Below are 14,374 nucleotides of genomic sequence, written 5' to 3'. Positions count from 1 at the left end.
ACTCAGAAATCCGCCTGCCTCTGCCTCCCAAGTGCTGGGATTAAAGGTGTGCGCCATCACTGCCCGGCTTTTTTTTTTGATCAGATTTATTTATTATTCTAAGTATACTAGAGCTGTTTTTAGATGCACCAGTAGAGGGCATCAGATCTCATTACGGATGGTTGTAAGCCACCATGTGGTTGCTGGGATTTGAACTCAGGACCTTCAGAAGAGAAGCCAGTGCTCTTAACCGCTGAGCCATCTCTCCAGCCCAAACAATTTCTTTATTTTTTTTTGTTTGTTTTTTTTCAAGACAGGGTTTCTCTGTGTAGCCTCGGCTGTCCTGGAACTCACTCTGTAGACCAGGCTGGCCTCGAACTCAGAAATCCGCCGGCCTCTGCCTCCCAAGTGCTGGGATTAAAGGTGTGTGCCACCACTGCCCGGCAAGGACTATCATAGTGTCACTCTTTGAACCATTAAACTATATCCCACGTGGAATTCTCTTTCCCCAGTTTTCTACAAGTGATGTATATTATCAAAATTAGCAAAACTCTAAATTCTCCTTAAGTACGATGAATAAATATGCCTATGACTCCCATAAGCCTCTTCCACCTCTGGTATTTGTTCTAAAAAATACAAAGAAAAGATTGTACCATAATCAGCTGATTAAATCCCTTTCTTATCCTAGAAATTTTTAAACCAGAAATAACTTTTCATACCTAAAATAAACAGGTAGCTTCAGAGAGTGGGGGTGTAGCTCAATGGCAAAGTACTTTACTAGCATGGGCAAGGCCCTAGATTGGATGCATAACACTAGAAGAAGGAGGAAGAAGAGGAGGAGGAGGAAGAGAAGGAGGAGGAGGGAGAGGAGGAGGGGGGCAAAAACGAGGAGCAGGAGGATGAGAAACAGACATCTTCAGCAACAGCTTAATCCTCTAATATGTGCCTAGAGTTTCTGAGATAAACCACAAATACTGGAATCATTATCTTGCTTAATATTTTCACTTACTTGAATGAAATTTTTGGTATTTGGCTTTAAACAGTGGTACAACCACACAGGTGACTATGATTAACTCTGGGATTCTCCTGGCCTGTGATGATTTTGAATGTTCTACTAGAGTCCACGAGGCTATATTGGCTTTCTAGTATACTGAACACCACCGTGTGACACTTTATAGAAAAAAAATTCATTGAAAACCTTTGCATCCTTGTTTGAAAGAGCTTTAAAGGAATACACAGTGAAAACATATTACATAACAAAAAATGTTCTGTATGGTTGTATATAAATAGTATGCTAAAATGGCGTGTGTCTCTAATCTAAGCTATTCAGTAGGCTGAGGCAGGAAAATCCCTTGAGTTTAGGAGCTCAAGGCCAGCCTGAACAATAATATCAAGACTGTATTTCAAACCAACAAATAAAATATATCACCAAAAAAGTATAAAATGGCGTTCACCATATCGGTCATAATGATCAGTATTACAAAGTAAATTTTAATACAAATTTAATACAATTCATTAGTAAATGAACTGAAACTGAAACTTGCTTTCCTACTGTGTGGTAGCAGGGGTTGTCTGCATTTACAAGTACTGTGTACACTCTATAAAGAAAAGCAGTAAAGTACCTTATACTGTCTGTTCATCACCGCATCATGCAGGGGAGTAATCTGGGACTTTCCTTTGGCATTCACATCTGCTCCACCCTTTAATAGTTCACTTACTGTTTGGCAGTATCCTCCTACACTAGCTTCATGAAGTGCTGTCCACCCTATTACACAAGAAAGACATTTTGTATTTGATATCTTAATAATATTTCAAGTCTTCTTTTTTAACAAAAGCAAAGCAATTCTAGGAGCCAGAGTTGCCTCAGTTGTCGAGTGCATATACTATTCTTGCAGAAGACTTAGGGTTGGTTCCTCACACTGGGCAGCTCATAACTACCTATAACTCTAGCTCTCAGGAGTCCAATGCTTCCTCATCTGGTCTTTATGGGCACTTAACATTTACATGCATATAACCTTTGCACAGACATATACACACATACACATATGCAATTAAAACTAATATGTATCTTAAAACACTGTAATTTTATGTAGTTTCTTTAAAAGTAGTCTAATTAACATAAGATCATATAACATCTCTATAAGACTATTTTATATTATTTAGTGGATTCAAGGATGGTTGGGAAGGTAGCTGAGTTTATACTGTGTGCTTGGCATGCACAATGAGCTGGGCTCAAGCTCTGACATTACATAAAGCCAGACATGGCTGTGGATGCCTGTAATCCCTGAATATGGGAGGTAAGGACAAAAGAATATAAAGTTTCAAAGTCATCCTCTGATAAGTAATGAGCTTGAGGCCAAACTGAGCTACAAGAAGCCTTGTCTTGAGAGAAAGAGCGAAGGGGAGTGAGGGAGGGTGAGAGAGGGAAGGAGGGGGAAGAAAAGAAAAGAAAAGGAAAGAAGAAAATTAAATTCTTAGCCCTCAACCCTGCTATGCAAAATATACAAAGGAGACAAATATTGTATTTTTAACTATTTACTTTTATTTTTAATTATGTATGTGTTCATGTCTCTATGTGTGTATGTACATGTGAATGCAGTGCCCATGGAAATCCAAGGCACTAAATATACCTGGACCTTAAGTTACAGGTGGTTAGGAGCTGCTGATGTGGGTGCTAGGAATTGAACTTGGATCCTGTGTAAGAGCATTATGTACTTTAACTATTAAGTCACCCTTCCAGCCCAAGAAAGCAAATATTTCCCAAGATGGCAAATATTTTAAAGCATTCCTAATTTCCCCAAATTAAAAAAAAAAACAATCCTTACAGGTTAGTTATCAACTAACAGAATATTGGTTATTGGTTATAGGATACATTTTGTTGAGAAAGGAGAAAATGCTTTATTTCTAATCCAATGTATAACCATTAAAGTATCTCATTCAGCAGACCACATATATGTGATTTAAAAGGCATATTTTCCTTCTTATTTATAAAATAACTATCTATATTTATAGTAATTCAACTAACAAGATATTCCATGACAAAATAAAATTTACACAATGTCTTTCCACAAATCCAGCCCTACAAAGGATAACAGATGGAAAACATCAACATAAGAAGCAAAACTACGCCCTAGAAGAAGCAAGAAAATAATCTTTCAATAAATCCACACAAACCTAATTCCACCTCTTACAACAAAAACAACAGGAAGTAACAATTACTTTTTCTTAATATATTAATATGAAAATTAATATTACCAACATATCCTAATCGATTGAAATCCAAAAATATGAGGAATTAGAAATTTACTGACTGTCATCCAATGGTCTCTCTAATTTGGTAATTTGGGAAATAGGTCCAATATTATACAATCTATATACACTTTCAGCTTGTTTGTTCGTGACTATGTCTTGCTGTGTACCACATAATGGTCTTGAGATCTTGCTTCTCCTATCTCAGCCTCTCTATTACTAGTATTGTTTATTTTATAATTTTACACTATACTATGGTTTTCAGAACAGCTTACATATTTTAAAAGTATTTATATACCCAAAAGAAACATAGACAATTCACTTGGGAGGGGGTTTGTAAGAGAACAACAAAGAGTAAGACTGAATGCTTTGCTTGACATTTGTAATTCTTGTATCAAGTTAGCACAGTAAGAGCCAAGATTTTAAGCTCTACTAAATATAAAACAAACAAACAAACAAAAACACTTTATATATTTATATTCATTTAAGAAAATATTAGTAGTGATATATTATTTTGAAATATACAGTTAGTACATTTGGAGTTACTTAAAATTTATATTGAGAAAAACGTATGTATTTTCAGTATTGCCGTAGACAAGCATTTACATAAGATTGTTAAATTGATTGTTGTTTTTTTATCAAATAACTTTTATAATACTCATTTTTATTGTTATAATATTTTATAAATTTTAAGGAATATGACAAAAAAGATATTGTAGGTATTGAAGGGGAGTCTCTGGGAGGAGTTGGGGTACAAAAGGGAAATGTGATTTAATTCTATTTACTTAAAATGTTTTTAAATGTTAACAAATTCAGATAAATTGAAATCATGTAATTTTTCTCATTATAATGCAATAAAACTTAAAAAAGAGCTAATATTAACTTCCAAAAGACCAAACAACCCAATCAAAAACTGAGGTATAGAACTAAATAGAGAATTCACGACAGAGGAATCCTGAATGGCCGAGAAGGACTTAAAGAAATGTTCAAAGTCCTTAGTCATCAGGGATATGCAAATCAAAACGACCCTGAGATTCCACCTTATACCAATCAAAATGGCTAAGATCAAAAACTCAGGTGACAGCAGATGTTGGCTGTGGAGAAAGAGGAACGTTCCTCCATTGCTGGTGGGATTGCAAACTGGTACAACCAGTCTGGAAATCAATCTGGAGGTTCCTAGGGAAACTGGAAATAGATCTACCTGAAGACCCAGCTATACTACTTTTGGGCGTATATCCAAAAGACGATCCACCATGCCACAGGGGCACAAATTCCTTTATGTTCATAGTGGCCTTATATGTGATAGCCAAGAGCTGGAAACAACCCAGATGTCCTAAAACAAAAATGTTCATAGAAAATGTGGTTCATTTACACAATGGGATACTATTCAGCTATTAAAAATGAGGACATCATGAATTTTGCGGGAAAATGGATGGAACTAAAAACTATCATCCTGAGTGAGGTAATGCAGATCTAAAAGGACATATATGATATGTACTCACTAATAAGTGGATATTAGCCAAAAACGTACAGAATACTCAGAATACAATCCACAGAACTCAAGGAGGTTAACAAGCCAAAGGTCCCAAGTGAGGATGCTTCAATTCCACTGAGAGGGAGAAGTAAGCAATCATGGGGGGGGGTTGGGAGGAGAGAGGGAGAGGAAGAGAGGGACATGGGTGGGAAAAGAGACAGGGAGGGAAAAAGGGGAATGTGATCAGGTATTGGGAGGGAAACAGGAAAAAAGCCCTGAGGGCCAGCAGAAAGAATGGAAACAGGCAATCTAGGGGAGGTAGGATGTGGGGGGACCCTCTAGAATATACCAGAGACCTGGGAAGTGAGAGACTCTCAGGACTCAGAGGGAGGGACCTTGGATAAAATGTCCAACAGTGGGGAGAGGGAACTTGTCGAATCCATCTCCAGTAGAAAGACAGGGCATCAAGTGGATGGATGGGGTTGCCATCCCACAGTCAAAAACTCTGACCTAGAATTGTTCCTGTCCAAAAGAACTGTAGAGACAAAAATGGAGAAGAGACTGAGGGAAAGTAGGTCCACTGACTGTCCCAAATTGGGATTCAGCTCAAGGGAGGTTCCAAGGTCTGACACTGTTATTGAGGCTAGGGATGGTGTGTTTACAGACAGGAGCCTAGCATGGCTGCCCTCCAAGAGGCCCAACAAGCAGCTGAATGAGTCAGATGCAGATACTTATACCCAACCAGTGGAAAAAAGCCAGGGACCCCTGTGGTTGAAGTTAGGAAAAAGCTGGAAGAAGCTGAGGAGGAGGGTAACCCTATAGGAAGGCCAGCAGTCTCAACTAACCTGGACCCCCAAGACCTCTCAGACACAGCCACTAACCAGGCAGCATACACTAACTGATATGAGGCCCCAGACACATATGCAGCAAAGGACTGCCTGATCTGGCCTCAGTGAGAAAAGATGCACCTAACCCTGGAGAAACTTGAGGCCCCAGGGAGGTCTGGTAGGGTGGGAAGAGTGGGATGAGGAACTGTTGGAGGACAGTCTGGGAGGGGGTAAGGACTGGACTGTAAAAAAGGATTAAATAATAATAATAATAATAATAATAATAATAATAATTATAATTATAATAATAATACACATTTGGAAAAGAAAAAAATGAGCTAATGTGTGTTTTCTATCTGAGGATCTGAGATAGTGCCTGGGCAGGTGCGTATGAGTGACTCACAAGGAACCTAAAGTGGTGTAGACAAAGCTATACATTATACTGGACACATTTAGTAAATATCATACCTCATAGTTTACATGACTGTCATAATTATGTTCAGAAAAAAAAAGGCCTTTTAGTGTACAAAGGGGGAGGGGAATGTAGCAGCTTGTATTCTCATGCTAATCATGTTACCTAAAAACCTGTTTGCAATGTCCTGGTCATAGGCTAAAGGAAGCCTCCCCCAGTTGGCTCTGATTGGGAAATAAAGATGCCAGTGGCCAATGGCTGGACAGAGAGACAGAGGAGGGACTTTTAAGATTCCCTGGACAAGAAATACAGTGAGAGAGAAGAAAAGGAACAGGATGGACCACACTGGGAAGGTGCAGGAGGGTGAGACAGTGGAAACGTAGGTGCAAGAGAAAAGTGACCCAAAGAAGGGTCCATAGACAAAAAAGATAAAATATAGATTTAATAAGTATTAACTTGGGAGTATCAGAGGGGAGTGTGTTAGGTACGTGGAGGTTCAGGAATGGTCCAGCCATTGAGGTAGTTTAGGGCATATTAAAAATAAGTTGGTGTGTATGTGTGTGTGTGTTATGTGTTTCTTTCATTCATGAATCTAGAGCTCTTGGGCAGGTGCAGAAGAGGCACTTGCTGACAGGAGCCTGATATGGCTGTTCCCTGAGAGGTTCTACCAGCACCTGACCAATACAGATGCAGATACTCATAGCAAACCATCAGACTGAGCCCAGGAACCCCAATGCAAGAGCTAGGAGAAGGACTGAAGGAGCTGAAGGGGATTGTAACCCCATATGAAAAAACAGTAACAAGTAACTGGACCACCCAGAGCTCGCAGGGACTAAACCACCTACTAAAGAATATACAGGGAGGGAGCTAGGACTCCAGATACATATGTTGCAGAGGATGGCCTTATCTGACATCAATCAGAAGGATGAGAGGCTTGATGCCTCAGTGTCAAGGAATGCTAGGGGGTGAGGTGGAAATGGGTGAAGGACCACCCTCTCACTGAGGCGAGGGAAGGGGGAGGGGGAGTGGTTGGGGGGGGGGCTTTGTGGAGCAGTAACTGGGAAGGAGGATATCATTTGAAATGTAAATGAATAAAATTATTAATAAAAAGAAATAAAAACTAAATTAACTTTAAAAAGCAAATCTTGAGAGGTACCTTGCCTGGTATAAAACAGTAATTCAGGTTTCAAGGAATACACTAATACCAACAAACCCTTCATCTTTGTTGCCAGGAATAGCGCACCCACTTAGATCAAAATAATGACCCAAAGAACAGATCTATCTTAATACTGTTTTTTTTAAATTAATTAGTTAATTTTTTATACTCCAGATTTTATCACCCCCTTCCACTCTCTGACTGTTCCACATCCCATACCTCCTCCTCATACCTGTTTCCACAAGGATGTCCCCATCTCCTACCCATACCCTATCTGACCTTTAAACTCCCTGGGGCCTCCAGTCTTTTGAGGGTTAGTGACATGCACCTTTCCTGTGCTGCTGTGACAGCCATACCCAGAGGCACCAACAATCAAACATTGTGTATGACATCTGCATTTCTAAACACAACGTAGGCAATTCCATCTTTAGTTTTAAGGTATCCTAAACTGATTTCTATAGTGTTGTGCTAATAGTTTTTGTTTCATTAGCATAAAAATAACTGGGTCAACTTGCTAAACTACAGATGTCTATGTTACACACACATACATACTGAGATGGGGGGCAGGTAGGCCGACAGGCAGACAGAGAGATTGTAGTAGGTAATTTCTGATAAAAATGACTTGCAGACTACCCTTGTGGAAACACTGCTCTCTTTGACTGAAGAATATGATAGCAAAGAATAAAAACAGATGTAGGATGTAAAGTAGAAAGGAAAAATTAATACGAATTCAAAAGGCCTGGAAAATAAAATAAGGGTAAGTAATTCATGAAGGTCATGGAAGTGCTTGAGGCAGTGAAGTAATGGGCTGAAGACACAGAAGGGACAACCAGGAAGGATGACATTGGCACAAGAAAATGGGAAATAAAACATAAAGACATAATTGGGAAAACCATAAAGTCAAACCTGACTGTATCAAGAGCTATGCATGAACTCAAGAAACAGTAAATACTGAAGAAAGAACTATAAATCTCTTAAAATCAAGAGAGTAAATAAATGCTCTTGCAAGCAGATGAGTAAGGTTTAAGATTTAAGGACTAGAGAGATAGTTCCGCAGGTAAAGCTGCTTGCTGCTAACCTTAATGACCCAAGTTCAATCCTGGGGTCTCACATAGTTGGAGAAACTGATGTTCACAATTTTTCCTAAGATGTCTACATATTTTGCTGCTACAAGTATGCACATGTGGTTTATGTTCATATGTGCCCACACTCATGCACATATACACTGAATCAATAAATAAATCTAATAAAAATTTTAAGAATCTTGTTAAACTATCACTGCATTACAAAGCCAGGGATCATCATTCTGAGTGCCTAAGAAGCACCTTCTTAGCCAGGGGCTGTACTATTCCAGCACTTACGACCACAGACTTTGCACTGTTTAATACACAGAAAATCCGTAAAAAAAAAAATAAGGAACAGTATAGATAAATCAAAACACCTCCAGGCTGGCCCATTGTGTTAGTGCACTAACACACAAGTCCTTTACAGTCACTCTTGTCGTTGGCCCAGTGTTGTTCAGTGCACCCACACACATAGCATGTAATATTATCCCCAGAAGGGAGGCTGCACTACAGCCAGCCACAGGGAAGGACTGTTTTCTTCCTGAGCAACCTATCCATCCTCTACTTTATTCTCTCTATTTCTCTGGCCATTACTCCTTCTGTATCCATGCCATTATTACAATTTTCCCTTGAGATTTAGTTAACATCTGTCTCTCCCAGTTTTGATCTCATCTTACCTCCATTCATGGTTAGATCTCAGCCCTGGCCCTACAACCCCAGGAACCACCCTTCCTTCTATAGAATGCCACACTGCATACAGCCCATTTGGCATCTTTAATGAGAAATGCAATATTCTTCCAGCACTCATCTCATTCTCTTCCTTAGAAAATAATGGAGAGCTAGACAATTACTGGAGAGCGTACTGCCTTGGTTCACTTTATTTCAATTCAGCCAAGACTACAAATGACTCCCTGGACAACTGTGGGTGGGAACCCTCACTTACCAGCATAACTTGGCTGATTGACATTTCCACCATTTTTTATGCAATAGCGAACTAGATCAATATCATTATGGAGAACAGCGTTATACAGTAAATTCTCTCCAAAAATGTTTCTCTGGTTTATGTTACAAAGACACATTTTATTCATCTCTCTTGTTCCTAAAATGAGAGAAAGAACAAAGATCTTTTATCAAGATCTATTAAACAAAGAACCTTTAATCTCAGCACTTGGGAGGCAGAGGCAGGCAGAATTTCTGAGTTCAAGGCTAGCTTCATCTACAGAGCGAGTTCCAGGACAGCCAGGACTACACAGAGAAACCATGTCTTGAAAACAAACAAAGAAAACAACAACAAATTTGGGAGGAACAGAATATGATAAATCTAGTCAATATTAGAAGTGGGTATATTACACCAACCAAGGAGTACACATGGTGGGACTGATTGCTCCAGCAGCATGTGTATAGTAGAGGATGGCCAAGTCAGTCATCAATGGGAGGAGAGGCCGTTGGCCCTGTGAAGGTTCTGTGTCCCAGTGTAGGAGAATGCCAGGGCCAGTAAGCAGGAGGGGGTAGGGTGGAAAGCAGGGGGGAGGGGGAGGGAACAGGGGTTTGTTCTTGTTGTTTTTTTTTTTGGAGGGAAAACTGGGAAATATGACATGTAAATAAAGAAAATATCTAATAAAAGAAAAAAAAGAAGTGGGTATGTTATTAAAGAACACTTTTTCCATTAGTCTTATTTGTAATGTTATCTAAACACAAAATATGTAAAGATGTGTTAGTTTTTAAATATTTGTAGTAAACTAAAACTCCTGATTTATAACATATATTAATTAAAACCTTATGAAAATGCTCATAAAGATGACAGATTTTCCTAAAAATTCTGGAAAAATAATTATTTAGATCTAGAATTATTTAATATTTTCTATATTATCTAGCTGCATGTCCCCAAAGGTCCTTAGTTACTAAGATGGTAGAGCACTTGAGACGTGGTCAGATACCAGAGGCATGCCTTCATGTCTGCAAAGGGCACAGTGGGACCCTCTATTCTGTTGTTGTTGTTGTTGTTGTTTTTTTTTTCAAGACAGGGTTTCTTTGGATAGCCCTGGCTGTCCTGGAACTCGCTCTGTAGACCAGGCTGGCCTCAAACTCAGAAATCCGCCTGCCTCTGCCTCCCAAGTGCTGGGATTAAAGGCATGTGCCACCACTGCCCGACTGAGACCCTCCATTCTGCTTCCTGCCCGTGATATAAACTCATGTGTTCCAGTAAGTGCTCCTGCTGGACTGGACTCTCCAAATGTAAGGGCCAAAACAATCCTTTTCTCTATATGCTATTATCTTACAAATCTGCTTAAGTGATATATTATCACACTTAATGTTACTGTACAACATATCTTATAAGGCTGTAAGAATATCTCTGTGCCATGAGAGAGATATAAAAACTAACCCCAGAAATAGAACAGCTAAATTTTATAACTGTTAAATTATCTTTCTAATTTTTTATTTTTACTTATTTGGGTGTTTTGCCAGCATTTATGTGTACCAGTGATGTGCCTGGTACCTACAGAGATTAGAAGAGGTAACTGGATCCCAAGACTGGAGTTACAGACAACTGTAAACTGCCCTGTGGGTGCTAGGAATATAATCTGGGTTCTCTGGAAGAGCAGCCATTGTTCTTAACTACTAAGCCATCTTTCTGGCCTTGTTAAATTTTCTCTTACGTGAAAACAACTAATCTCAGATTAACGGAAGAATGATGATCTCCATTTTTGCAATAGTTTTTATTTGCTAAGTCATGACAAACATGTTTAAAATAACTTCTAGATGACACAAAGCAACAACTAACTCTCAAATGTGCCTTAGAATACTAAAAATTAGTCCTCTCAAGTAGTCTTCAATCCCAGTCATTTCTTGGGGATGATATTCAGTGGATTTCCTGAATTTCAAGATAGTTTCAATAATAGCTTTTCTAATTTTGATCTAGTTAACTGCTCCCCTCCACCCCATATAAGAACTTGATAATGAAGAAGCAGAAATGGTCACAGTCCTGTAATCCCAGCAGGAAGAAAAGCTGAAGAGGAACTGCATGGTCTAGGCTAGCTTAGATTCATAGCACATTCCAGACCACCCTGGGCTACCTAGCAAGGCCCTGTTTGAAAATCAATAAACAACAATATCAAAAATCAAAAAAACAAACAATAAAAACCTTATAAAGGTAAGTGAGTACTAGAGGACTTTTGGTCTTAATTTTGTCTTAATTTAAAATTAATCTAAAATTAATTTCATTTATTTATCTTTTATTTTGCTGCCTCTATTAAAAGTATAAGAGGGGGAAAAATAGGGAAAGAAAGATAAAAACACCGACCTAATTGCTAACATTAGAGACTACTGTCTTTATATTGAAACACAAACATTCTCCCACACATAATATGTATGTCTACAAAGAAACACTAGTGCTTGCTTTGTACTTGCTATTATACTTATATAATTTATCAAAGAAGCAAATGTAGACACAAGGCAAAAACAAATTTTCAGTGGACACTAAGTGGTGGAAGACATTTATGCCCAGTGACTTGTCCTCTCAAGGGAAACAACTAGAAAAACAGTAAAATAAATGTAGGGCCTCAATGAGAACATAAGAAAATTTACACTTTAGAGCTATGAGCTTGAGTGTACGGAAACGAATGTAGTGAGCCCCAAGGTTCCTATGTCTTTTTGATCAGATGAATTTTTAGAGCATAGTGGTCAGGGGAAGGATGGTACAAAGTAAGGTGACTCCACTAAACTTAGAAAATAGGACCAGAGTTGGGGGGGCTGTTGTATCTACAATTTAATTTGCACAGTGGGGTGTCACAAATGAGAAAATAAAGAAACGGTTCTAGAAATCTACATAAGGGGTCTTGGAGTCATTATTTAAATAAACTGCTCACATATAAGAGGAACCCTGGACTAAGGAGATGGCTCAGTGGGTAACATACTTGCTATGCAAGCCTGAGAACCTGAGTTTGAATCTCTAGCACTCATGTAAAAGCCAGGCACAGAGCTGGGGAGGTAGAGAGTGCCAGTAGGTTAGCAGAAACAAAAAGCTCCAGGTTCAGTAAAAAATGATGTAAGGAGCAATAGGAAAAGATGCATAACGTCATCCTTTGGTTTTCATGTGTATACACATAGACATGCATACCTGCATAGACACATGCACACATGCATATATGCCCATATAAACACAAAGGAACCTCATTCAATAAGGCTGGGATAGAAAAATTAATGCATCAGTAGAAAATTGCCGGCTCTCACATGGGGCTAGAAGGCTTTTGCATGTGTCTTCCAGATGGTATTTTATTTCCTTGATCTATTTCCCATTCCTGATGCCAACATTATGCTATTTTTTATTATTATAGCTACACAATTCCTGAAGTCTGACCATCTTAGCTCTCAAACTTTATTTTCAGTCACTTTGCTGTTGCAGGTCCTTTGTATTTGAAGAGAAATTGACTCATAGTAATTTAAGGAAAGGAAAGGAAATGAGGGAGGGGAGAGAAGGGGCAATGAGAGGAGGCCAGAGAGATGGTTCTGTTAGCCAGTTAATTTTGGCTTACAGATGTAAAGTAGCTTTTCTCATAGACTCCATCAAATTTTGACAGATGATTGTGTTATTTGTGACTAATATACTCTTCTTTCTAATACTATTGTGGTTTTGTTTTTCTACATAATAATTAGCTAGAACTTCACAATGTTCAAAAGAAGTGGTGGGAATAGATACTTTTGTTAGTGATATTAGGAGATATCCTGTTACTATATATTATTTTATATTAATTGTATTATATTAGATTTTACTTTAATCAACTTGACATAAGCTAAACTCATTTGGGAAGAAGGAATCTCAGTTGAGAAAATGCACTCATCAGACTGCCCTATGAGCAAGTCTGCGAGACATTTTCTTGACTGATGATTGATGTAGGAGGGTCTAGCTCACTGTGGATGATGCAACCCTTGGGTAGGTGGTACTGAATTATATATGAAAGCAGGCTAGACACACCATGGGGAACAAGAAACTAAACAGCATTTTCTCAAGGCTTCTGCTTCAGTTCTGCTTCTGCTTCTGGGTTCCTGCCTTGAGTTCCTGCCCTGATTTCCTTTGGTAATGGATTGTGACCTGAGAATTGTAACATGAGAAAACAAAGCAAAACAAAACAAGATTTACTGGAGCAGTAGTTGAGAGATATATCCTGATCCTCAGGCTGGCAGTGGGGGATGTACCTGGCATCTGAAACCTCAAAACCCACTTGCAGTGACACACTTTCTCCAACAAGACCACAACTATTCCAACAAGGCCACATTTCCTAATCCTTCTAATCTTTTCAAACAGTTCCACTCTCTGGTGACTAAATATTCGAATATATGAGCCCATGAGGACCATTCTTATTCAAAGTACTTCAGTGCTGGAAATTAAATTCAGGTCCTGGTATCTGTTTGGCAATTATTTTACTGACTGAGCTAATTCCTCAGCAACTCCTCCCAACCTACTTTCAATAGATATTCTATGCAGTTATGAAGTAGCTGAGAGAGAAGAAAGTTTCTGAAGTTCTAAATCTAATTGAGAACCAGTTCCTTGTTTCCATTTATTCAAGTCTAATTTTAGTCCCTCAGAAGGAATTTTAAATTCTCTTCTTATAGGTATGACATAGGTTTATTGTAGTAAGTGGTATTACCTTCTTTTTATAGCACTGTAATTATTATAATTGTGTATAAGTTTCTCTTACATTGTCAATATATGAGATGAAATATACTATCTGGACAGCTTTTTGGCTTATTCAGTTGGTCTGTATTTTATTTTGAAACACTTCAGATTATCAGAAAAAATATGTAAAGAGATTAATATTCTAAGGATATAGCCAAGTGGTAGAGTGTTTGCCTAGCATGTATGAAGCCCTGAATTTGATCTGAGTAGAAAAGAAAAATAAGCAAAAGATCCAATGTTGACATTTTGCCACAACTTTAAATAATTTTTATCTATCTTGTTTGTCTATTCCTCCACCCATCCATCTACTAACTCATCACCTTCAACGGTCCGTCCGTCCATCCATCCATCCATCCATCCATCCATTATCTGCTATACACTGACAGATAGATGGGGTGGTAGTGTGTAACTGTTATACAATATACCTTTTATCACTAATACTTAAGAAGTATTTTTTGCCAGGCAGTGGTAGCACACGCCTTTAATCCCAGCACTTGGGAGGAAGAGGCAGGCGGATTTCTGAGTTCAAGGCCAGCCTG

The 14,374-nt window shown here is 38.5% G+C and overlaps 1 protein-coding gene across 8 annotated transcripts in view; it reads right to left on the bottom strand.

Moving 5' to 3' along the window:
• Ankrd31 (ankyrin repeat domain 31) overlaps positions 1-14,374 on the bottom strand; it is a 207,245-nt gene that overhangs the window by 126,801 nt on the left and 66,070 nt on the right. For 6 of the 8 annotated variants that reach the window (XM_031360124.1, XM_031360123.1, XM_031360125.1 and 3 more), the window contains 2 exons: positions 9,105-9,260; positions 1,602-1,744 (listed from right to left, as the gene is read on the bottom strand). In XM_031360124.1, coding sequence (XP_031215984.1) covers positions 1,602-1,744; positions 9,105-9,260 — 299 coding nt within the window. The remainder of the gene's footprint in view (positions 1-1,601; positions 1,745-9,104; positions 9,261-14,374) is intronic. The other 2 variants (XM_031360129.1, XM_031360131.1) reach the window with 1 other exon arrangement.

Source organism: Mastomys coucha, unplaced genomic scaffold (genome assembly GCF_008632895.1).
Source record: "Mastomys coucha isolate ucsf_1 unplaced genomic scaffold, UCSF_Mcou_1 pScaffold8, whole genome shotgun sequence".
In the NCBI taxonomy this organism is placed as follows: domain Eukaryota; kingdom Metazoa; phylum Chordata; class Mammalia; order Rodentia; family Muridae; genus Mastomys; species Mastomys coucha.
This window is presented reverse-complemented; position numbering and strand designations above follow the sequence as displayed.